Genomic DNA, 26,357 nt, shown 5'->3' on the forward strand with positions numbered 1-26,357 from the left:
TGAAAACGATAAGCCGAAATATCAACTCACCAAAAGGGAAAAAAGTGAAAACAATCTTAATCAATAAATCCTAATGGGCACCAAGTTTCCAGCAAAAGGAGGTTGACAGCTAGATAAAGATACACCTAAGAACATTCATATGAAGCAATCTAAGAATTTTTTGATTGTACATGCATAATCTTCACAACTGGAGGTGCTGGTGGACTATGGGCTAGCTATTTTGAGTGGAATGCATGGATCACTGTAAAATATCATAGACAGGATCAGGGTGTTGTCAAAGTTGGGGGTGGGGGAAGCAACAAGATCCAGGATTTCATTAAGTTTCAGTGTTACTTTACATGGAGGAGGAGTTGACAAATATGCCTGGGAAAGGCCTCTTTTTGGTGAAACTGCAGCCAAATCAGGTTTAAGTGCATAAGGAGGAACAGCCAGATATTTTGTTGTATATGGAAGGTTGTACTGCTGCAGAGAAAAGCTGATCTGCATTGAGAAAGGTATTCTGCATTGACTGTGCATAACATGGTAACATCTATATACACCTTTATGCTACAGAAGTGGTTCCCCATTTCCCCACCGCCACAGAACACTTGAAAATTGGTAATTGTCTTGGTGGACCATTTAATGATTTTTCAACCTGTTGTAGCAATTGCAATGCCCTGTGCTAGATGCTGTAAGACCTTTAGCTGTGTTTTTATTACTTCTTTTATTTCTTATATTGTATTACAATCTGCCTTCCATAAAATTTAAACTATAGTACAAAAAAAACTAGACAAAAAAGAAAAGAAGCAATAAAAATATAATTTGATATCAATATGAATTTTTAATATCGACATGCCACAGACCCCGCAAACGATGTTTGCAGACGCAACCATTGGTGATCCATGATCCAAAGCTTAGAAATCCCTATTCTATAGCCTGGCAATGGTTAATATTTTCATGCTAAATGGAGCACCCTTCCACAAACAAGATTACATTTCAATGTGATTTTTCACTAACGACTGTTACAGACTGTAGCAATGTAGACAGAAGGAGCAAATTTGGTTTCTTTACAGAATCCACAAATTGTTTAAAAACTACAACTATCCATAATGGAAAGAGAAAAGTGGCCTTTTAAAATAGTGGTCCAGAAAGGCCTTCTTCTACAGTGCATCACAATATTCAAAGCACATCAAGACACAGTAATGCCCAGCTTATTACACACTAGTTATTCCAGAACAAGCAAGTATAAACAAGTTTAGCCGAAAGGTCAAAGAATACTGATACTGCCATTCTGTGTATGTCTACACAGAAGTAAACCCCACTGAGTTCAATAAGGCTCACTTCCAGATTAGTTGATACAGAATTGCCACTTAAATGGAAAACAACAATAATGATGCTTCTAGCCGTTAAAGGCAGTTGTCAAGATTATTTATGCATGTTATTATAGGAAGTTTTCAGAATGTAATTGCATCTCATTTTAGTCTTGTTTTATTCAGATTAGTTCATTTCTTTAACTTCTGGTTCACTTGTCAACTGTTTAATTTGGAAAACATCCCACAGAATATTTTGCAATTCACGGATCCTGCTTTTTCCTTCACCTTTCTGAAGATATTTGAGGTATTAAGGAACTGGAGTGTGGAAATAAATCCCAAAGATTTCCTGTTGTATTTGTTATAAAACAGAACGCCATGCTTCTAAATATCAAGGAGGAAATCATTTCGCACACTTGCAGTCCAAATGAAATTATCCATTATAGAGCCAGTCTGCATTTCTTTTTATAGCTGCTCTAATTATTAAACAAGCAAAGTTGTGGAATGCTTCAGTTTCCTACTAATTCCATGCTGGATTAAAGTTCTTTTAAACTCCACTGGTTTTTAATTATACTGCTGATGAGAGTCCCAAATACTTCCAAAGCTAAGCTCTTCAGATAAATTGCTGCAATTCCAACCACCACCTCTCTTTCCTCTGGGTCCTCTTTCCTATGCAGTCTTGAGTGCTCTCAAGTCCAGTTCCTTAGAAGAGCATATGAAATATAGCATTGGAATCCTTAATAAGAGAAGTCATGTCAACTGGATTATGCATAAACTGGACACCGGTGAATTCAGGCAAAAGAAAAGGGGGCACACTAGTTGTGAACTGCAACAGATGCTATGACCAGAATGCCAACAATTGTCCTTCAGTGCCACAAGAGGCCCTGGAGCTGACGATCAAAACCAGCTGACGATCTGCTGCTTTAATTGTTGGAGACTCGTTGAATCTGTTCATCTACAGATGCCCTCCTTTCACCCTTCCATCCCTACTAGCTGATCAAGAGGTTGTAAGCAGAGACCGGGTTTACTTTTACCATCAGTTGGCAAACAACAATCCTGACTCTTCCCAGAAGCTGATGTTCAAACTAGTAAATGTAGCAGTGTGCTACTAATGCTGCCTTCTTTCTGCCATTGTACGAGTGGTGTGATTCAAGAAAATATATCACATATATATATTGTTCTCCTTGCTATTATTTAATGGTTTTCATTAACAAAGGGACTGTCAGCATTCCATATTATTCCAGAGGGGCAGTTGTTCTGGCCTGTTACAACAAATATTTAAAAAACATACTGTGTCACTTTGAAGACTAATAGTGTTTTTCTGGACTACTGAAATGTATACAATATGCACAGCGTATTCACAACCATTCACAGCAGCATAATTGTCAATAATAATATCTTCCTAAATTTGCTGTGCTAATCTTAATACCTGTAGTGGAAAAGGAAACCTTGGTTCTGGCAGTCTGAAACACATACAATTGGATTCAATGAAATTTTAGGTCAGAACTTCCATGCTGGGGTCTCTTTTATGTTAGGGGGGGGGTTTGAGGGGGAAAGAATACTGCCTTTTGGTCATATTCAGAATTCCTCAGTGTACCAACTGGGCAGAATTTTATGACTTTTGTGTAGTGAACAAAATTTGGAGACTCAGAATGGGAATTCATCTGCTGCCTGTCATCACATCATGTGTCAGCTGCATGATGCCCTGAGCAACATGCATGCCTTTAGCTTGTTCTAATTTTAGTTTTGATTTATTCATCTTCGCTCATTTCTTTTGTTCTTGGGTCACTTCATTCATCTGCAGTGATTGAAAAACAACACAAGTACAAATAAAGGAATGCTTGCAAGCCATGGTAGTGCATAACATGATTCTCCAGAAACAGTCATTTGTTACAAGGTTGTTTTAATTAGCTTTTAAAGGACAAGGCCAGTTAATAACCTAGAGAATATACTTGTCACAATTCACATTCTTCTGAAGAGGTAAACAGCATAGACAAGGTAAGCAACATAGATAATTCTTCCAACATTTATTTGTGAGAGCACAGACCTGAATATTCCACTGATTATGCCTTCATAGAAGCATTATAAAAACACTATTAAAATCATAGAGAGGTATTTAATATGCACATGTTGATTTTGTGTTGAACGGCTGGGCAAATGGTAGAGGTTAGAAAAATTCTCGCATTTTATAGGTATGCTTTCCTCAGCAACAAATTGTTTTGCCCCCAAACTTTGGAAAATAAGCATATACATAATAGCTCCACTTTAGTTAATTAATCTACATTTATCTTACTAAAATCAAAATAAATTTACATAAGGAAGGTTTCTCTCAACAGCTTCATTTTTGAGCAGAAATCAACAAGCACTAATGCAAGTCTCAGTCTAATGATGTTCATTCCCTACCTGCACTAATTTCAAAAAATTCACTAGATGATTGGCAGAAAAGTCAGCAACCTCCTTTTGGATGCAATTTCCTAAACAGTGCTTTTTTAAAATGACCACCACCACCACCACAACAACAACAATCTGAGAGTTAGTGAGAAAATAATTTGGAAGTGATATTTCAAATTCTGCTGGATAAACAATGATAAATAAAACCATTTACTGTTTCTATAACATTTAAAATTGTTTAAGGTGATATTATGTTTAACCTCTGTGGTGGTGGTGAGTACGCACTTCTAGATAATGTTGTATTGACAAGAAGCTAGGATAAAGAGGAAGGCATTAGGGACCTCAGATCTGGAAGAAGAAGTTACATCAGATAGGGAAAAACATGGATCACTTCTAGGAAATATGAATGCTTATGGGAAGTAGGCAAGTGCACCACCTTGCCCCCATGATTGAGGGGGCTGGGGCCATGCAACATCAGCAAGCCGTGTGTGCACACATAGCATCAGCACACCCTACAGCACACCCTGCGTGCCATGCTGCCAGGAGTTATGTTTTAACATGTCTTGTACTTTCTCTCCAAAAATGCCATTAGCCGCAACCAAGTCAAAGGGGATGGCATTCCAAAGTGCAAAGGCAATTGCAGAAAATGTCCATTTTCTGGTAAACACCCTGTGATATTCTGTAGGGTGTGTTGCCACGTGTAAAATGTCTGCAGATTTTCTAAGTGATCTTACAGATCTGTAAAGAGGCAGGCAATCCTTTGGGTAACCTGGCTCCAGTTTTTGGGTTTTTTTAAAAAAATCATTTATCTGCTTTGATTTAAATAAGTATTTCCAGTTTAGTTTATTTTGGGTCTGACTCTGTTCTCTCTGGTTACCACAGCAGATTCAATGAAGCAAGCTCAATACTGCCAGTTAAAGAACCTATTTTCGCCTGGAATAACAGCAGCTAAAAGAATCTTCCCAGGACACAGAACAGGAATTAAGCTACTACATGTGGCTGGAACTTTCCTTTTTCAAAAGGAGGATTAGAATGAAAATTATCAGATGATTTATAACAGATGATCTGCTTGCAAAAATCATTGTGCAGCATTAGCCAAAGCATTTTAGGAATATCATTTGTAGAGTCAATGAACCTCTAAAATGTGGCATATAAAGCAGCTTTGAACTGGATAGGGGGTCATGATGTACTAATTATTTGGTTACTCACACAGTGGCTTAGATGTAATTGTACAAAGTTTAAGGCATCAAATTGTGTAGCACAGCTCTCCATAAATCTCAAGTTCCAGCATTCTAGGGTTGTAGTTGATCATAAATCCTGTTAAAATGGAAACCTATCTAGCATTAACTGTGCTGAACAGCAGTACTGACACAACACTTGACAATGGTTAAGATTAGCAGGTGGAAGTTTGGAGGAATCTGTGTTTCAGTACATACAGTAATTCTGTAGCAGTGTAGCCCTATGGTTTCCAATGTGGCACACTTTGATACTAAGCAAGGGCATTGCCCCTCCCAATTTTCATTAAAAATGACTTTAATTGTTGCTTTCTTGTTTGCAAAGGTTGCTTGCTTTGAGTCAGGTTAGGTATTTTTCCTGGTTTGTGGTGTTGTGTGTGTTATTTTGTGGTGCTTCTTAGATTTCCAAATATGCCCCAGGCCCAAAATGATTGGGAACCACTGCTGTAGCCAGAGGCACCAGGTTTCGAGGTAGAATGTGGGGGTTGACTTTATGCACCTGACATCAGGACATCGGGGGAGTCAGGGGCAGAGTCAAACATGGCTCAACCCCCAGAAGATGGTGCCCCTAGCTGTAGCCCATTCCCAACACTTTAACCATGGTAGAAGACTTAATTTATTTTTATCAAATTAAATATCAGTATGTTAAAAGTGAGCTCTTCCGTGAAAGTAGCAATAGTGTTATTTATTTACCCTGAGATAGAAAGGTTGGCCAAATCATTACAATGAATACCACCAGTAAGAAAAGCACAGCACTTGCCTATATTTCTTCATGCAAACTGAGTATTAATTCAAAATTAACATTTCATTTTTATGTAATTTGCCATAGCAGAATTTTAAAACATCATATCATAGATAAAATGGCACACTCAAATCAAGAGAGTTTTAAATGGGAATCTGCCGCCACAAAACATTGACCAGAAGCAGTGGCAAACTTTTTCCTTTTCCTTGGAACTCAACACCAACTTATGCAAACCACTGATACTGATGAGTTGGTATTGCCCAGTGCCCACAAGCAAGTTTGGAGACAAAAAATGAACAAAATGCAGGCAAAGTTTGTGTCTCAGCATTTAGTGTGACAGCTTACAATGGACAACTAGTCAGAATTCAGAGTGAACTGGGTAAGACACCAAGATCAATTTTAGAACAATTTTATAAAGAGAGGTTTGTGTATCTCTGTGTGTGTGTGTGTGAACTTGCCTTTAAAATAGGCAATAAGCAGGTTAGCAGTGAAGATGGCAATTAAATAAAAACAAATTCGAAGATAGAGCATGGCAATTTTAAATTATCCCAAAGGTGCACATACCCGTCAGGTTTTCTGAACACATACAAATATTGCTTATAAATGGGGATAATCCTGTTTGCAGCTAGTTATATAAACTGAGCATATACATGAGTAATAAGCATGAGCTGTCAAGCCCTTAGCAAGTTACAGTTTACTATCTTGCCTTGTGTCTCAAAACATATTATCACCAAAGGGCTGGCTTCTGTTGCCCCAATGATGCAAAACAAGAACGTTTTAGAAAATAATACTTTGTAAGTTGTATATTACAAAGCACAACAAATTCAACTGCCTAATTTCAGTATAAATATGGCTTTGCATACTTTTGGATTAAACTGTCCACCCTCCAAAATTGGCTTGTGGGGAGTGCGGCGGTGGGGAATCCCCAGAGTAGCGCATTGAATTCACACAAAGTGTGACATTGAATTCTACCCTATAACTATGCTTTTGTAAGGTTTCACTATACTTTTAAAACTGTTTTTAAAACATGTTACATAATAAAAGCAAACATAATAAAGTATAGATATGATACTGCCTAAACCTTATTCTGTGATGGTTGTTCGCTCCTCTTCCTCCTCCTTTCTTTGGCGATCACTCGTAGGTGAGTAAGATTGTCTTCCATGAACACAGTCTTAACAGTGAGTCTGTAAGATTTTGGCCAGCCACAGCTAATACAAAGATAAAGAGATACCTCGATAGAACAGACTGCGGAAACTATCATCTTTTTTAAAAAAGAGATTGATAATTTTGACATCCTTAAAGTCTGCTGGGATCTCCTCTCTCTCCCAGATTTTTTCGTGAAGTTGTTGTGTAAGTTCTATTCTGCCCACTTTGAAGACTTTGGCAGGTCTCCCATCAGGTCCACTGACTTTGTTGTTTTTCATTTGGTTAATAGCCACACACAACTCTCCCAGAGAACCTCAGCAGCTATGGGGGAGCTGCAGTTAAGGGGATGCTGATAATGTTCTTTACAATGCAGTGCAATAGCTTCTTTATCTTTTAGAAGTGTGGTACTGTCTGTTGTGCGTAGGGGGCATATGCCATGATTTATTGGCCCAATAAATATTTATTATTTTGTGGCTTTAAAGAAACTCTGTGCATCGTGAGTGTCGGCTATGTGATGGATCTCTTGAGCTTTTTTTTTTTTTATCCACCAGCTGTTCTTTAGTTCTCTGGTTCTTCTTTGAACCTCAACCTTAGTGTTGGCATAGGTTTTTTCATAATGGAATAGTTTCTATCTCTTTACCAGATCTGAAAAGCCTTCCTTTTCTTGTCAAGAATGCGTTCAATCTCACTGTCATACTCATCAAACCAAGTCCTGGTGTTTATTGGTTTGGTATCCAATAGTTTGTTCACAGGCTGTAATAATGGATGTTTTTAGCTTGGTCCAGTGTTTTTCAGTGTTATCAGGGAACTCCAAAAGCAGATGGTCTTTAAGAGTCATTTGGAAGCAATCCTGCTTAATAGGATTGAAGGGCTTGAGTGTTCATTTTGCACCTTGGTTTCCTTCCTTGAAGCCTGCACTGAGGTATAATATTGATAGCCATCGTGGAACGTATTAATCGGTGATCTGTCCAGCAGTTGTTGGCACTTGTCATACCTCTGACAAAGAGCACATCATGACTGCTTGTACTTCCATGATTTATTTATTTTGTCAAAAGAGTGTGTTGGTAATAACAAAGTTGTGTGTTGCACATATAGTCAAAAGTCAGATTCTATTCTGGTTGCTGTTGTCAATTCCTTCTTTCCCAATAGTCCCAAGTCACAGTTCGAAATCTTGCCCAACTCTTGCATTAAAATGCATTTACCGCCCACTCATACAGATATCCCCTTTTCAGCCCTGGAAATAATGATAGTGCTATATTTGCAGTGTTTTAACAAAGAAAAAGAAAAAACAAACTACAGTGAACATAAACTAATTTGAAACCATGATCGGAGATTTGGGCAATTTTGAGTAAGAATATGAGTTATGAGATAAATGTTTGCCACAGTTAAAACTAAAGGGGGGGATAAGTGCACAGGAATAAGTCTGTGAGTTCTGTATCACCAAACTATGGTTCTGTGACTAGGCAGTGTTTTATCTTCGCTAGAGAGTGAAGGGTTATTCATATTTCTATTTACTGTGACTCCAGTGTGCTCCTGTTTTTGTTTGTCTTAAACTAGGTTCACATCAATCTGCATCCTGTGGCTTTTAGAGGAATACTGCTATTTGATGCACTTTCCCTCAAACCAGCTTCCACCTGATTAAAAAATGGAAGCCGCCATTCCATTGTAGTGTGAAAATATGTATTATGATGATCAGGATGGTTTTGTGAATGCACGGATGACAGAATGTGCACAGATGAAAGTGTCACTGGTTTAGGGAATGAAATCATGGGGAGAAATCATCCCTGCCCTGATATGAACAGTTATTAAATATACCAAGAAAAAATCACAAATATACCAAGAAAAAAGCAAAAAGATATGTCCAGACTCATCGTAGAGATCTTGAGAAATGTAGAAAATAACAGGATATATTTATCTGAAAGTCTTCAAACTTACACGACCCTTTAAAAATTAGCTGATGAAGGTGAATACATCGAAACAAGGCCCTGTCCTGGTTTCTAATCCATAACGGACTTCTGACTTCTGCTCAGTGATTGAAACTAAGACCTCCACGACGAATCTGGACTAACATGAATTTATCTTGACTCATAAACTCTTATCTCTAATTCTGTAATGAATTATTATGTTATACATATTTTTATGAGTTTGAGTCTGTAATCTCTGTTAGAGTTTGTAATCTCTATTTGAGTTTGTAATCCTTGTCAGAATACATACTTTTGAATGGATTAGTTTTTGTTACTATTGACTATTGATTTGCGAGTAGGGACCACTCCCACTATTGAAACTTACATTGGCCTGAGTTCTTGGTGTGCTTTCCCCCCCCGATATGAACAGTTGCAGGAGAAATTGACTTAGAGACACAGCGGGGGTGGTGATGGTGTTGGTGGTGGTGGGGAGACAGCAATGACCTTGCAGCATTCCAAGAAACTAACATAGAATCTGCTTTGCCCTTTCATACTTTTTAAAAAATATTCAACAGAGAAAAAACACCAGAAAATAAGAGAACCTTATCATGCTTCCCTGTTTATTCCTTAAAGCATATAGAATGAACCTTAATGCAGAAAACAGGATAAAGATCAAGACAGGGTCAGTTTCTCCCTACTGATCTGAGCTAGTTACCCTAGGATGCTAACACACTTGCTCCAAGACCCTAAACACACTTTTTTTTTAAGTGTATGCTTAAATGTATGCAGCAGGGAAACCTAATGTTTCCTTGGAAAAGCAAAGTGTCATCAACAGTTTGATTCTCCACATTCCTCCAGTTCAAACAATGACTGAGTTTGTACATACAGTGGTACCTTGGGTTACATACGCTTCAGGTTACATACGCTTCAGGTTACACACTCTGCTAATCCAGAAATAGTGTTTCAGGTTAAGAACTTTTGCTTCAGGATAAGAACAGAAATCGGGCTCCGGCGGCACGGCGGCAGCTGGAGGCCCCATTAGCTAAAGTGGTGCTTCAGGTTAAGAACAGTTTCAGGTTAAGAACAGACCTGCGGAATGAATTAAGTACTTAACCTGAGGTACCACTGTAATGCTGAACCATTCCATGGCTAAGATTGAACAAACAAGCATGTTTTCCTCCTTCCCCACTCTTCTTCTTGCTACACTACCCAGATCTAAGCTTGTGGTTTGTCTCTCTCCAGAAGAACCAGGAACAGTAAACTCAAGAACCAACTTTGGTTATAGCTGCCTTATATTGAGTCCACCCAGCTCAATATTGTCCACACTAACTGCTAGCTGAAATCCCAAGTTTTCAAATAAGGGACATTAGCTCTAACTAGAGATCCTGGGGACTGAATCTGGGACCTTCTGCTTGCAAAGCAAGTTGTGGTTCGAGGACCCGACCCTGCAAAGGACTGAGGCCAGGAAGAGGCTGGCGCTGCAGCAAAAGGCTGCTGGACACGCCCCCTCCGTGGCACCTGGTTGGATGGCCACTGGGGGGGGGGGCGTGAGCGCCAGCCAGGTGAGCTGGAGGCAGGGGGCAAATGCCCCCTGCTGGGCGGTGCTCGGGCTCCCGCCCACAACCACTCCCCTCTCTTTCAGGGAGGAGAGTCTTTCTCTACCACTGAACTACATCCCTTCAAATCCTAAGCATAGGGCTTACAATCTTGTAAGCATGTTTAGGATTGCAGCCATCGTCACATTGTTCTTTCATGCTTCTAGAATGTGTATTATTGTGATGAGGCTGATTATATTTTAAGTGAGAAATCAAAAATCTATTCTGCTGTACTTAAAGAACTTCTGGAAAATGACAATCAATCAGCCGCATTTAAACACAAGGGGATGGAGTTGTTTGCCCTCACGTAGCTTTAAGCAACAAAAAAACTCAAAATATCAAAGGTTTCAGTTCATAATGACTATTCTTTAATTATTATTTTTTTAAAAAGATACATGCACATTTCTGTTATCATTACAGATATGTTACCCAGTGCTTTTTTTCAGATAATTTCTGGTTTCTTTTCTTTTTTAAAAAATGAAAGCAATACAGCTAAGAGATAGTTATTCAGTCATTGTACATACAGAATAGATGCCTCATCACCAAAATGTCAAGTGATGCATCGAGTGTTGATGCATCATTCTGTTCTCAAAAAGTCAACCCAATTAAAAAGTTAATCAAAATGAAATCCTGCACTTCAGTGCTCTTATGATTATGAGTACCTTATCTAACACATACTCACTTCTGATTTGATGAAAAACAGTTCCCCCCCTAAAAAATAATAATTATTAATTTGCTTACTGTGTTCAGCTCTGGAGACTGGACATCATGCTTATTTATTATATTTATTAGTCAACTCATTAAAAAAAAATCTCTAGACAACACGCTGATTAAAATAAAATACATTAAAATTCAGCATGGAAACCCTAAGCAACCCAAAATGTTAAAGAAAATAAGAAAAATTGAAGAAAATATAGCAAGAAGTACTATGTGCAACTACAAATACATTTAATTTCAGCCACATACACTTTCTTTCACTTAGATAGTATGGAAATTTTGGATGTTACATTACATGAAACAGACTGCGACTACCTACCACTATTTCTGTGGAGCAGTGGGAGAAACTTACTCTTGATGTTATAGTGCCACTAGCCCTAAAGCTATTATAGCTGCTCGATAAAAATGAAGGATGCAAAAGGAATCATCGTTACACAATTAAAAAGAAGTTTGCTCTAGTGCTAAAGCGGGGGGGGGGGGGGATCAAACCTCTCCTCCCGTCACGCTATCGCCCACAATCATTTATCCCAGCTATCCCTACGTACTTAAATAAAAAGTGGTGGAAGTAACTGCATATCGTAAATAGCACTATTCACACTGGATAACAAACCTGACACATTATCATTACACCTTTTAAGTTCATCCCCACTCAAATACTGAGTTCGCTTAAATGTTACACTACTAGGAAGAAGGCACCGTTCCATGTCCCAACTTGTATTGTGACTGCAAAGTGTCCTGCCTTCTCTTGGGTCATGCACTACAGATGGGCATGCTGTCCCAAATGCTCCTTGGATTCATTCAGAAATAATCCAGAGTTATTGGTGGGGAGGTGTTGTGGGGGCACTGCACTAGAAAAACTCAGATTATTTTCCAAGGGTTCGGGAAAACACCCACTTGTTTTTACCAATGTACCCAAAAAACAAACCAACCAACAAATCCCTCTCTTCTTTTTATTGACCTATCCAGTGGTTGCAGAAGCAGTAGTGCTGCGTGGTGAGAGAAGGAAGGTTTTTCCTTTCCCATCTCCCTCCTCCTTCTTAGTTTCTGCAACATCCTGGGCAGCAGAGAGCATATCTGGAAGATCATGAAAGAGGTGGTTGCAACTGTGTTAACCCTAGGGAGAGCTGATATCTCACTGTCTCCCAGGTTGCTGGTATTTTTACTGTATGATGCTCTTAGGGCTGAGTTTTCCAGGCTTTTTTCAAATATGTAATTTAATTCTTATTGTGGCATTTTGTATTGTTTTTAGCATATTGCACACTACTTCAGGTGCTGCTTAGAAAGCGGGGAAAGAGGTACAGCAGTAATAATACTGTCAATAGTTTAGTATATTTTAATGCTAAAGTAAACAGCATGAAATACTTTATACAAGCAGAAATGCAAAGTTTTACAGAAGTAGGTTAGAACGGACCTATGTCTCAAATAAATAATTCATACTTTCAAGCTCCCATAAAACATTTAATAGGCAATAAAGCTTAAGAGCCAGAGTTTTCAAAATTTCTCAGACCCCAAAATTGATACTAGGTTTTCAAACAAGCTTAATGCCTAGTTTGTCTCTTTCAACTGAAGTGGACAGCTTTTTCAAAGCACTCAGCACTTCAAGCTCAGATTCTTATTATGAAAAGAGTCTGGCAGAGCAAACATCCGGCTGATAGAAACTCATACAATTTTATATGACCAAAAAACACAGCTGAAATGTAAGAAATGCTTTCTACTTGCTCCAGTGGCAACAAAAGCTATAATTACACATATTCCAAGTCTTCAAGATCTTTTTTTAAAGTATTTTAAGCTTCTCCATCAATTGATCTCTGTATGACTTATTTCCTAACCATTTTCTCCTTCTCCCATCTGCTTTCTAGTATGCATTTTCTAGCTTAGGAAGTGCTGATCATTGTTTCACATTTAAATATGGCCCAGTTCAAACTAAGCCAAAATATGAAAGAGCCTTTTGCTTCTGCATCCCTTTGCTTCTTCCTTCAGCACATGCCTAAATACCAAGTTTCATCTCAGCTGAGAGATTATGTTGACAACTTCCAAACAATCCAGAATCCTAAACCAACTTCAACTTTTTCCAAAGTTTGGAACCGTGATTTCCCAATAAAGATGAAACAGAAAATGATTCCTCCTTAGAGATTTCCTGGTTTAATCACAGCTCATGCAATGGGGATGGTGCATCAGCAAAAGACTCATTCGTGTCTCAGATTATTAAGAAGAAATATCATTGTCCAACAGTCTCTTCAAAGCTCCTGCTTAAATTTAAAAGTTAACTCTTCTCAAACAGATAGGGCTTGGTTGATACCAGGGAGCTGTGCCTAAGCTCTGGAGACTCCCCTTCCAAAGGAAACCCATCACACCATCTCCTTATGAGCCTTTTGCAAGTTGGAAAAAACCTTCTCTTTTAGGAAGCATTTGGGCTGTGGACTGCTATATTAAGCAATTGGTCTCTGGATTTTTGTTTTGTTGTTAGTCACTTTGACCTCTTCAGAAGAAATGTCAGATAGAAATTATTCACATAAATAAGCCTGACTCCCAGAACACATCTGTCTTTCTAAAATGCCCTTCAGCCATGAGAGCCAACTCTCATTGGGCAGGCTTGCCTGCTCTGAGTGTTAAAAGGTATAAAAAAGTCAAACCCATAACACACACACACACACACACACACACACACACACACAAACACTGAAGACTTAAAAAAAAAAAACCACTTATGCTTCTACAGGATATGATCTGGCTCACAGAAACTGGATTATTTGTCAGTATTTCTCTTAGTGGAATTTCCACTCACCAGTTAAAGGATTTCTGAATATTCCAACATTCTGTGACATCACAGCACACAGGGAGCAGCTGGGAGAGAGGAGTTTGTAGGTGGCAGGCACCAACTTCCTAGTGAGAGCCAATTTCAAGCCAATTGTAATTTTTAATAATTTACTCTGGCTTTGTTAAATGTAAGGATTCACTCACTGTATTGTTCCAGTTTGTTCTGCATTACTCATATAACCAGAAACAGCATAATGGCATACATAAACCACAGGAAACTTATCAGATGCTTCAGCCTTAAAGTCATGTCCAACACTCAATCATGCAATTAAAGACCAGTACGATGCCCATATAATTAATACTATAATAAAAGCCATTAATGCCAGTGCAGTGTCCAACTACAGTACTTATTACCAAAGTCCTTGTGGTTATATTGCTTGTTTCCTGTGTTGTTTTTCCAATGGCTAAATGTTAATGCAAATATGTTAGAGAGGGCAAAATTTTAAAATATTTTTTTGTCTACCCACAGTATAACTATTACAATAGGAGCATCAACATCTATGTATAAGTTTAATTGTTTCAGCAGCAAATTTAATTTCCAGAATAGGCATGTTAACTTTGTAGCAGCAACAAATAGCTTGAGAGCTCATTTAAAAGAAACTTGATAGCCTCTAAATTGCTGCAGAAGGGTTTGTAATGTTATTAATTGCTTAGGTACCCTTATTAAAGTTAGGATGTGGGTCAGTCCTGATAGGCAAATGGTATAGTCCTGGCTAACAACAGACAATTCCCATTTTGGCAGTCTTCTTTCCCACTTCTTTCTGGAATCACTGGGGCTCATTTTCTTACAATGGTTCAATCTGTAATGGGTGACACAGACCCCAAATTCAGAATGAATCTGATCTTTTTATACTCTCTCAGAGAATTAAATGGGCAAAAATACTTTATCTGAGAGGTCTCTGAAATCTCATAAGTCAAGTGCCCAGGGAACCACCCTGCCAACTTATTCATCCATTCCACTCTTTTCTCCAAATCTCTGCTTACCATTTTACACTTGTTCACATTGAATTGCATTTTATCACCCACTCATGCAGGTTTGGAGAGGTCCTTTCAGAGCTCTTCACAATCTCTTTTTAATGATCCTGAACAATTTAGTATCATCTGCAAACTTGGCCACCTCACCACTCACTTCAGGTTGAGAAGCACAAGTCCCAATAGTGATCTTTGCTCCACTTCAGAGAACTGTCCATTTATTCCTAGTCTTTGCTTCCTGAAACTTAGCCTATCCATGAACTACAAGAGGACCTCTCTTATGACTCTTTGACTGCTAAGCTAGGTTTGCTAGGGAAACTGTTTCCAGTTTTCCTGGCAAACAACACAATTGAGGCTTCTGAACATGCCACCAAGACTACTGGGGTATGTCATTTGAACTCCTCCTGGTTGAATGAATTGAGCCAAATGGATTTAGAAAGTACAGACACACAGCATATAGAAGCACCAAGCATGTTTGGAGGCCTTCAGAGTGTCAACTGGTGTCAACAGTCTTCTTCCCCACTATTGCAACCTAAGCTTGGCAATGCATGGGAAGAGGCAAACCAGGTGAACACTACACCGGGGGCAGTAGGTGCTGAGGCAAGTGAATTTTGGGAGGAGGATGGATTCCCTATATTTGGGTATCTTAAATACTTGTGTAGTTTAAACATACATACACATCAGTTCAACTTTGACTATCTTATATGTACACTGGAGCTTTTCTGGCCTCTGCAAAGGCTTTAATCTGCATGCTGTTTATTCTAGTCCTCCCCTCCAGCTCCCTTCATATGACTCCTCAGAAGAAAATGGTGATTTGTACTTTGCAGATAGAAACCATTGCAATGGTCTCTAAATTTAGCAATCAGTGAAATCTGTTCATGTGGGAGCCAAGAAGATTCTTCAAAAGCAACCAGCAAACCAATCACAACTTTCTGCTGGATTTGGAAACCCAGTTCTTTCTGCTCCAGAATCCAGTGGGGAAGGGGCGCTCAGAAATTCCATGGGAATCCATTGTTTGAATTCAAGCACGCAGGTTCATCTCTGAATTTTGTTTCCTGCTGAAGTTACTTAGATGATAAAAAGTTCCAAAATATTACAAGAGCCCTCTTCACTTAGTTGCAGCTGTGAAATGCACTATGGATAAATGATGCCCACCTGCATAGTTAACAGCAAACATTATCTATCCTAACATACATTTCTAGGATAATGCACTTGGCTGAACAAAATTTCTGAGCTAGGCTAAATTATTTGTTATAAAATAGTAACATTAATATTTTCAATCTCAAGAGAGCTAGTGCCATTCAAGATAGAATGATAGACATAAATTATTGACAACTAGGTACAAAGTCAACTATTCAAAAGTATTCTCAGTGGTGTAACTGCTGCCAAAAATCACTTTTTCGTTGTCAGGATTGCACAAGACATATTTGAACCTTCTTGTGTACGCTGTTAGCTCACAAGGGAGAGAGGCTTAAAAAAATGGGGTGGGGTGGGAACAGTGATGTGCATGTGTGGTAGAGTTGGAGCACACTGTCTGCAATGAACTATATTTAAAAATGGGGAGGGACATGTTTCAAAAGAAGGTGGTGGAGAAAGTGGTGTTCTTCCTGGTGTTCAGCATTTGTTTTATCATTCCAGTTTTTAATACACTTGCTTGATATAGAAGGGGTACTAAGCCTTTGAAGTAATAAAGCTGTAAATAAGGTCACAAAATGGCTTGCAGAAATTCATAACTTCAAAATACAAAAATTATTGGAATATGTCCCAATCTGCAGAGGAAATCACATTTTTCCAGCAATGAAATACTGCCATTTGAGTGTTAGGAAAATGTGATTTATCGCCAACAGAAACACATGTGAGGAAAGGCAACTAGATTGTCAGTGCCAGAGTAAAAAAAAAAAAAGCACATTTTTATTGCTGAACAAAAATGAACTGGCAACACCCTGACAAATTAATTAAGTTCTTTTTAAAAACAAAAAAAACTCCTTGTCAACAAGCCTGTTTAATGGAAATGTGTGCTTGCTCTCATATGCCACTTTCACATGTCACTCAGATTGTATACTGCCATACATATATGCTGTTTTGGACGGATCTCCACTCTCTTCACTTCTGCATCAACAATTGTTCTTGTACATTCTTTACCAATATATCCAGGAATGGAGGGAGGGCAGAGGAGTGTGTGTGTGTGTGTGTGTGTGTGATAATCCTCATATCTTCTCAAGATATGGTTCTGCATCAGCATTTATTGACAAATTAAAGGCCAACAATGCGTTAGACCAAACGTTAGATGAACAATTAGAAGATACTACGTGACAACTATGTTCAAAAAACCTGGGCTAAAATTTTCTAACGTTTAATAATATTGGTGTTACTATTGACAATTGGATACTTGTAGCCAACAACCCAATTCTATGAATCACTCGGGATTGAATCTCACTGCATCCATTGAGGCCTACTGCAGGCAAGTGTGTGTGTGTGTGTAAGGCTGCAAACATAAAACACTTGCTAGGAATAAGTGGAGCTCACTTTTGAGTTCACATGCTAAGGATCACGCTGTAAATCTTCTGTTTTGTCACACATGCCAAGGTTTAGCTGTGCTAGACAGTAACTGGTACAACATTTTGACTATTTTACTTTAGACTTTGGGGGGCGGTGAGAGACCACTAGTTTCAATGAAATGCAAGTGAAGCTCTAAATGAAGCAAAACACCTTTGAAATTGTCACTCATGCTTTTGACCAGACAAGCCCAGTATAAAAAGGACACACACTCAATCTTGTACAGCACAAGGCTACTCATATCTACTCAGAAGCATGTCCCATTAATTTCAATGGGCTTATTCCAAAGTATTGCATTGGATTGTAGGCTTAACAATAGTGAATGACCAGGAGCTGTCCATGGTACCATGTGCTTCTCTTCCCTGCTGCCCTTACACTCTTCTGCTCTAGTTCTTGTTACCAGATTTAAGTAATTGTTAGTTGGCACCAGTTGCAATTAGGGTTAATATTAACTGAGAATTGACCTTAACTACGATTTGAAAGTAGCTTAAAATTCTGGTAAGAGACAAACACCAGTTAGTCTAAACTAGTGTTTCCCAAACACTAGGCCTTCTATGACAAAATGTCAGAGAACAAGCTATGCAGGTCTATGCAGAATTAAGCTCCAATGAGCTCCAATGAGTTCAATGGGAGTTATGCTCAGGCAAGTGTGTATAGGATTGCAACCTCTATTTTTTAAAATAAATCAGATCACACTACAGGAAAGTGAAAAAACTCTGTGTTGTCCTTGGTACAGGCACATACCCACCATCTCATGAAATAAGTTTGCTGACAATTTTTTTATCTTTCATCTGATTAAAAAAAGCCTTATGAGGCCAAATTCATTTTATCCAAACAGGTGGGTTTTTTTAAAAAAAGAGTATTATCTAAGTAGGACTATGAATATTGTTTTTCACACTATGTCCATTCTTCATCTGTACAGAGACCTTTTCTGATACTAAAGTTTCAACATTCAAACTTCTGGAGGACACATAACAGACTGCGTTATCTTCTTAACAAAACAAAATAGTTCCAGCCATCAGATCAGAACAGGTTCTCATTTTAACACCAGTCTTGCAGATCAGGTTTGTAAAGTATGAGACTCTTGAACAAAATAAATGTTAATATTTCCAAAAATGCATTAAAACATGGTATGTGTTACCCAGGTTAGTTTTACTAAGTAGTGGGCCGATTTCAAAAATATAACCTGCCATTTTTAGACATATAGACAAAACACTAGGAGCATGCTGGAATATGTTCACGTGACAGTGATCTAAATTCAAAGTTCAGCGCCTCTCACTAGACATATTATACTTTAGGATCACTTTTAGGAAGAAGGAATTGGAATCATGCATGGCCTCAGTGATCAGGTTCCGACATGGTACAACAAAGTCCCTGAACATGAAACATGCAAAGATTTAATATTTACACAACCATTTCTCAATACATTAGAAATTGAATTGTTCTTTCAAAGTTTGGAAGATTATGCCTATCACAAAGACACATTAATAACTTCTGAAGGAAAAGTATCACACCCTGACAATGTCACCGAGTGTTAATTCATGTCATGCTAATATGAAATAGAGCCAAATATCCCAAGCAATCATTTAAAAAAATGTAAACACAGTGTGTGGGGGTGGGGTGGGAATCTGTAATTTAAAATGAACATTTTCTATTTGAACTCTAGGTCTCACTCATTAATGAAACTGAGCTGACACAATTTCATGTCATTATAATTTGCCTGGTTATCTCATTAAAGCATAGTCTTCCATATTTTACAATGCTAAGCTACTGTGATCCTTTAACAAACACAATGGATATTAAGGTTCAACAAGGTCTGCAAATGAAAACCAAAAGTTCAAAAGAAGTTAACCCTAGTGCTTCTTGTTACTTTCTTTCCTTTATTAGTGGTCTGCCGCCTGAGTAATGGATATATGATGAGGCTATCTTATAAATATATATATTTAAAAGTGTTTTAGCAACTCTAGATTAACTAGTCTTACAGATAACGCAATCACTATGCAAGAAGTTTTGTTTTAATAAAATAAAAATAATAAAAACTTGCCTCAAGTGTAGCATGCTACAATAGGGCAGTCTTCCTTACAAACTTTTCAGTGTGTTTACATGGCTTCTACAACCATTTTTAAAAATGGAAGGCCAAGATATGCAAGACAAATGTGTGACCACATTTTATGCGATCCAAGTCCCATTCCAACATATGTACACACCCACCTCTTCACCCTCTGTACTTTCATTTAATAGTATGGCTCTACACATTAGAACTGGCAATAAACTTATATGAAGCGTTCATGCAACATTTAAAAACTGCATTCATCAACCTAATTACAACTTTATGTTTGGGTGCAGAGCATTCATCTCAATCCCCATGCCTCCCAATAGTAACTGAAACAATTAAACTGTCCCAAATACATGATGAAAATGTTAAAATATTCTGAACTGTTGTGCAAATCGATGTCAGCAGGGGGCGCTCCTGCATGAAGCAAAAGGAGGCCACTACTGTTCCTCTAAGTCTCTCAGTAGCACTTAACTATATGTCTGAAATGGTCTCTCCTATATACTAAGACTGTCAATAATAATAATAATCGTACCAGCTTTTTACACACTAAAAGTCATAGTGTTTAAAAGCCTTTTGGAATAAACTTGCAGATGTTAATCTGAAGGACAACGTTTTATTTCAGTGGCTGTACAAGAGGCCTCCTAAAACTCATTCTAGTAATTCTATGGATTTCCCCAAAATACCATAGGTTACTAGCATTTTTCTTATTCAGACATTTCGGATAAAATTAGCCCAAAATCAATAGCTTGAGAAAATATTTCACACTGCTTTCTGACATCTATGTAGAGAAGACGCAAGCACCCAATTGGGGGGGGGGGTGGAGAGATGGCCTAATTAACTGGAGAGCACTGGTGCACATTGGTGGTAAATGAGAAATAAAAGCGATAAAGAGAACCTGCATTCACAGTTACTGATTCCACAGACCCTTGTAAAACCTGGTTGGGGGGAGATGGACTGAAAGATAAATGAAATACTCACCATATTGACTTCTGACACCATGTCTATGCTGGCAATGTCTATGTTCATGCCAACAGCCACAGGGGGACCTGCAACACAAGATGGTCTGCACTGTGATCTCTCACAATTTAACTCATTCATGCAAGCAATATTCGGACTGAAGAAGGGGTGGGGCAGCAGGGCTTCATTTTAGCCACGAGTTTGCCTTGCAGCGTTTCTAGGATCGCCGTCAGCAACGGGTGCTTTATATAACACACACACACACACACACACACACACACACACGTGTGTTAATAATAGGGTAAAGTGTCTTTAAGTGGCTGGCCGGAGATACACCCCACTAGACTTGCAGTGTGAGTTTCAACCCAGAGGCTTCTGTTCCTGCTTGCTGCACGGGCTCAGTTCGGTTAGCCGAGCCCTTGCAAGCAGGCGAAGCCGAGCGAGAGGGACGCTGACTCGGGATTCAAGGAGGACTTTACGGGGCTCTCGGAACCGCACGCTCCTCGGAGCCCAGTAACAGCAGAGTGCCGTCTGTACTAGCGGCTGCCACATACGTTCAGCGAGGGTCCAAGGACCCGGTTTAGCATACACAAGCACAAACGACGCGGAAACCTGCTCCCCAACGCACAGCTCACGGGGAGCAGAATGACATTTTCATCTCGCTTAGCCGAACATCCTGTACTCAAAAAAAGGAGAAATGTTTACTGTGACCACAGGCACAGCACACCAGGCTTGGTGACACGGATGCTGGGGAAACTTAGGAGATTTGCATCTCCTTAAAGCCAATTAGCCAAGCTTTAATTACGCGTTAATAGGTACGCACACGAGACTAAGTACTGTATGTATAGATACACAAACATACAAATATAGACAGACACACACACACGGGGAGATTTAAAGGACCGTGTCACGGCCGTTCTGGGCTAAGGGAAATTGGGGAACAATTGGCTTAACTTTGGGTCGAGCTTCAGAAAATGGCAACATAGATGCAGAGCAGGAGCAGCGCTCACACCACGTTGAAAACACACACACGCGTGCGCGCACACACACACATACACACACACTCCGGAGAAGGGACAGCCTGAGCGTGGAGCAGGCTTTTCTACAAAAGCAATCGAATTACCTCCGAAATCTGGCCTCAGCCGAATGTCGTAGCCTTTCAACAGTCTATCCACGGTCTCTTTTACCAGGGACATATTGCTGGGATCATTAGCACTAAAGAAAGGGGTAAAAAGACATGAGGAGAGAGCGGTTTTCCTTGTCTCTGTCTCGCAAGATGCATTCTGCACCTCCCAGTTATACAGTACAATTCAAAGTGAAGGCGAAAAAGAGAGACCCTTTGGCCACTTACCTCTGTGCACACACCACTGTTATGATTAAGGGCAACGACCAAATTCCAAAGCAACCCTTTTCCCGGACTCTCAGCATCCCTTTAGCTTTTGATATGATTTAGGGCTTCAGTGGAAGAGAAGAAGAGATCCAACTTATTCTAGCCAGTGCAGTAATTCTAATGTGGAGCGCATGCGCACGGCGTACCACAACATCAAAAGGAGCAGTGGTTGCTGCTGGAGATGGAGCAAATTTCCTTGCCAAAAAAAAGAAGGAAAGGAGGAAAGAAAAAAATTAAAGGGGAAGAAGGAAATGCATTATTTTAAAAAAAGAGAGTAATCCACAAAAGGATTAAGAGGTTGTTTTTTGTTGTTGTCCTTTTGAGTAAAATAACATAGACTTCAACAACCGAGGAAGTTTCAAGAGTTGCAGGTTACAGCAGTTTTGCAACCTAGTTTAAATGGGGAAATGTGCAAAATCGGATTAGGAACGGAAGGAAAAAGAGGTTAAAATGGGAATGCAAGGCGTGCACATGGGGGAGGGGGAAAAGCTAGACTTTATGCTCTTTGGGAATAGCAAATGGTGGGTGAAATCGCGGGGGGGAGGGGGCCCGAGTTAGCAATGGGTGGCTGGAAAGGGCTCAGCCTATAGCATTTGGGGGAAGGGGGGATGTGAGATGATGACGAGTTTCTTGGTAGGGGTGAGATGGTTGCCTGAGCGCCTGGAAAAAGAAAGAAAAAGAGAGAGAGAGAGAGAGAGAGAGAGAGAGAGAGAGAGGTGGTCTTGGGGGCACAGAAATTAAGAGCGGGGGATCGCTGGATGACGTCGTGGGTCCTGCGATGCTCAGGATTCTTTACACCGGAAAAAAGTAAAAAGTAGGATCTACAGAGCCTTAACACCATGCAAAGAGGCTGAGACAAAAGGCCACGTCTTTCTTTTTTCTGTTTTTATTGTATTATTATTATTCCACCTAAGGAGATCGAGCATCTATAAGAAGGGATGGGGCAATGCGAGAAGGCGATCGTGCCTAAATGCACCACCACATCGTGCCTAAATGCACCACCACCATTCCTAGGAAAGGTGGGGTGTGGTGGGGGGCTGGAAGAGGGCAAGAGGGGAAGTTACCCGGACGAGAAGTCTAGGCTGTCAGTGACCATGCTGCTGCTGCCACCGCCGCCGCCGTGGTGCATTTGGCACTCACAGCCTCCTTACCTTCCCTGGTAGGAAATTGCAGAAATGCACCGCTCAGGGCTCGAATCGATGCCCGCGAAGAAAGCGCAGAGGAGCAGCGAGCTGATTTGGGGATGCTTTGAGTGACACTTAAATCCCCAGAAGCCGAGCTAGACCCGAAAGGCTTCCTTGCAAAGATGCCTGCTGCTGCTGCTGCTGCTGCTGCCGCCGCCGCCAGCTCCTTTCCTCCTCCACCGCCGCCGCCGCCGCCGCCGCCGCCACCTCCTCCTCCTCCTCCTCCTTCTCGTCCTGCAAAAACCCACTTGGAGCCGCCGTGGATCTGTGCTGCTTCATTGAACGGATGCGGGGTGCGGGGCTGAAGTGCTCGCCTTGCCGGGGATAGCACGAGAAGCGAGGCGCGCGGGGCGGGGGGGGGGGCGGGGAAGGTTGGAATTAGGCAGAAACACTTGGATTCCTCAATTAAGCCACGAAATCTCTAATTCGCTACAGGGGAGAGAGAAGGAGAAGGAGGAGAAGCAGCAGCAGCAGCAGGGAGAGGAGAGGAGAACGGGGCGGAAGGGGGGGGGGCGTTCCACGCCGCGGGAGGCGGAGGGGGGCGGCGGCGGCGGCGGCGGCGGCGGCGGCAGAGAGAGGTGAACTGTGCTTGTGTAGGAGACGCCGAGAGCCTCGGGTAGCTCCTCAATAAACGTTTAGTCATTCCGCACACACAGACCGCGGCAGGCGGGTTTCCAGCCCCGGCCTCCTCCACCACCTCCCCGCCTTTTCCCTTCTGGCTGCCTAGGCTCGGCTTTTCGGGAAAGGCTGGAAGCCATTCTCCCGCACTGGGCCGTCCCCAGCCCGAAGCTGCCATTACAAGCACACAACAGACACAAGCTTCAGACATCATAGCAAGGCGCCTCTCGGCTGCCCCGGAATGAAGAAAGCGGGGTCGTTTTCCTCAGGGAAGGCCTGTCCCGTTTCAGGAGCCCAGGCCTGGCGGGAAGGGGCGGGAAGCGGGCGTGAGGCGGTGGCGGGCGGGGGGACGTGGCGGGAAGAAGAGCGGCGGCGGCCAGGCTCTCTGGATGGAGCACGTCTAGCTGCTGCACTACCTTGCCCAGCGCCTGTCAACCGCAGAGGCGGCCTGAGGAGACGGGCTACCGCAGCGCTCAGCGGGAGAAGGGGAGGCGGCTCCCTCTCTCTCTCAGCTGAGGCGCTTCACCTGAGGCGCTGGGCTGCTCCAGAGCGGAGGCCGCAGGCGGGAAGAAGCGGCCTCGCGTGGCGCAACACAGTCCTGCCCGCCCACCGCTGCTGAATGCCAAGGCGGCGGGCGGAAAGGGGGGGGGGGGCGCAAAATGTCCGCGTGAGGCAAGAGAACTCCCCGCGTTTCTGCATAGCGGGGTGGGTGGGTGAGGTGCCCCCAGGCGGGCGGAAGCAGGGGGAAGGAGTGTAGGCAGCGAGGAACCTGGTGGCAGCTCAGGTGGGAGAACGGCAGCCCCCGCAGAGCCAAGAGAGAGACTCGGCGTCTTCCACACTGGGAAGCACATTATTTTTTACCTCAGGTCCTGTCCCAGAGGGTACGGGGAGCCCGCTTTAAACTGAGGCTTTTTATTTGGACTCCACAACCGCCTCTTATGGTGGCGCAAGTGTCGAGCGGGAAGGCTCTCCGGGTCTCTCCTGCGCAGTCCGTCCGTCACACACGCGCCCAATGCAGGAGCGCCAACTCGTTTGGCAGCGGAGCTCCGGAGTCTGCGAATGACCTGAGATTGGAACTCCCATTACTTGGAAGACAGTCCCCTTGCGATCCAAACAAAACAAAACAGCAGTTGGAATGGAATCATAGAATTGGAGGATCATGGCCCTCCAGCTGTTAGCAGGACCAGTGGTCAGGGATGATGGGAATTGTAGTCCCAAAACAGCTGGAGGGCCAAGTTTGGCCATCACTAGTCCAACCCTCTACAATGCAGGAATCTTTCGCCCAGTGTGAGGCTCGCCCCCACAAACCCTCAGATTAAGAGCCTCCTGCTCTACTGACTGAACTAGCCACATCATTTGATGTGGCATCATTTGAATGAATGGGGAGCTGTGGGCAATAGATAAGCATGTGCTCATCTTGAGGGGGTTGCTGCTCACAGCACCCTAAATTCACCGTCGCCCCCAAACAGTGTTGAGGGACCTTCCACTGGCCAAGCCACTTTGACTCTCTCCTTCAGTTGCCAGCGTTCAAGGGAGCTCCGTTTCCCCACCCTGCAGTAGCCAGCTTCCATTTGGGATCCTAACCACAGGAACGATGAGTAACCCCCTGAAATCCTTTACTGGGCAGGTTATTTCCAACAGCAAGGAGGAGGAGCTGGCCTTGGAACATACTCAATCCATGTGAGCTAGTTGCCACTCTGCAGAACTATGGGGATTTCTGAAGCTGCAAAGGATACTGCTGGAAAGGGAAATGATGTGTGTAAAGGGAGTTATTGCTCTGCCAAGATGGCAGGAATGGGGAATCCGAGTTAAAGGGTCATGCAACAAGAGGTCCAGGCTAAAGTTGGTGTGCCACAACAGTGGAAACAGCTTCTAGCAGCATGAAAAGCTAAGTGGTGAAAAGCAATATGAAAGAGGCAAAGATGAACAGGGATGAAATAGTCCTGGGACAACTATATTCAGGCAGGGAGGAGGCTAGAAAAAAACATATGTGCATACTGAACCAGCTGGCAACAACAATTAAGAATATTGTTCTGGATTTCCTGGCTATTGGACAAGCAGCCATGGAAGACAGCAACCTGAACAGATTCCTGATGCAAGTTTTCCTGGGTATAATTTTGAACTTTACAAATTGACTCTGAGGCTACATCTTTCTTTCTTCTTTTTGGTAATGGATAGTCTCTATAGATACCTCACCCTCTATATGGAGGAGCTCCCAAATTCATAGCTCTTTGCATACCTCTGAAATGGCTTCAAAGTTTACTCCTGTGAAATTTGAGCTATTCACATGACTGAATCATCTGCCATTATATTTCCCACAGGATCCATTTTAAACTTGAAACTCATCTGAACTCCTGCTTTGGGGAGGCTGTGTGAAGATCCTTAACTCCATGCCATCTGACCAAAGAAGTAGCTAAGAAAGGAGCTGGGGTGTGGTTGGGGAGCAAAGTCTTCTTCTTCCCCAGCCTTCCAGAAACCTGCCATTCAGCTAACAGAAATGCATGTCTCCCCACTGAATATGGGGACGGGAGAAACTGACAGGAAATAAACTGTTTCCCTTTGACCTTTTTGAAGGTCAACAATCAGCTGGGGGCAGAATTAGCTGGTTGGGCACAAACTTTATTTCAAACTCGGAGCACCTTGGCTGTACTAGAAGCTATCCTTCAGTTGAGATATTTACACGTTTTCCAACTGAGTACCCTGCTTAGGGGCAGCCAGGGTTGAATAACTTGGATTCCTGACAGCCTCCTTAGCAGAATGTTCAAATGACAGAGCTGAGTAATTCAGC

General features: G+C 41.5%; 1 protein-coding gene across 7 annotated transcripts in view; it reads right to left on the reverse strand.

Annotated features, from left to right (window-relative positions):
• GABRB2 (gamma-aminobutyric acid type A receptor subunit beta2) overlaps window positions 1-23,456 on the reverse strand; it is a 104,827-nt gene extending 81,371 nt beyond the window's left edge. For 2 of the 7 annotated variants that reach the window (XM_079964841.1, XM_079964837.1), the window contains exons 1-4: window positions 22,919-23,456; window positions 21,729-21,962; window positions 21,501-21,592; window positions 20,399-20,466 (exon numbers count right to left, since the gene is read on the reverse strand). In XM_079964841.1, coding sequence (XP_079820967.1) covers window positions 20,399-20,466; window positions 21,501-21,592; window positions 21,729-21,805 — 237 coding nt within the window. In that variant the 5' untranslated portion in view covers window positions 21,806-21,962; window positions 22,919-23,456. Of the gene's footprint in view, window positions 1-20,398; window positions 20,467-21,500; window positions 21,593-21,728; window positions 21,963-22,831 lie in introns of all 7 variants that reach the window. The other 5 variants (XM_079964843.1, XM_079964842.1, XM_079964839.1 and 2 more) reach the window with 4 other exon arrangements.
• Window positions 23,457-26,357: the final 2,901 nt, after the last annotated feature.

Source organism: Podarcis cretensis (genome assembly GCF_951804945.1).
Source record: "Podarcis cretensis genome assembly, chromosome: 2".
NCBI lineage: Eukaryota > Metazoa > Chordata > Lepidosauria > Squamata > Lacertidae > Podarcis > Podarcis cretensis.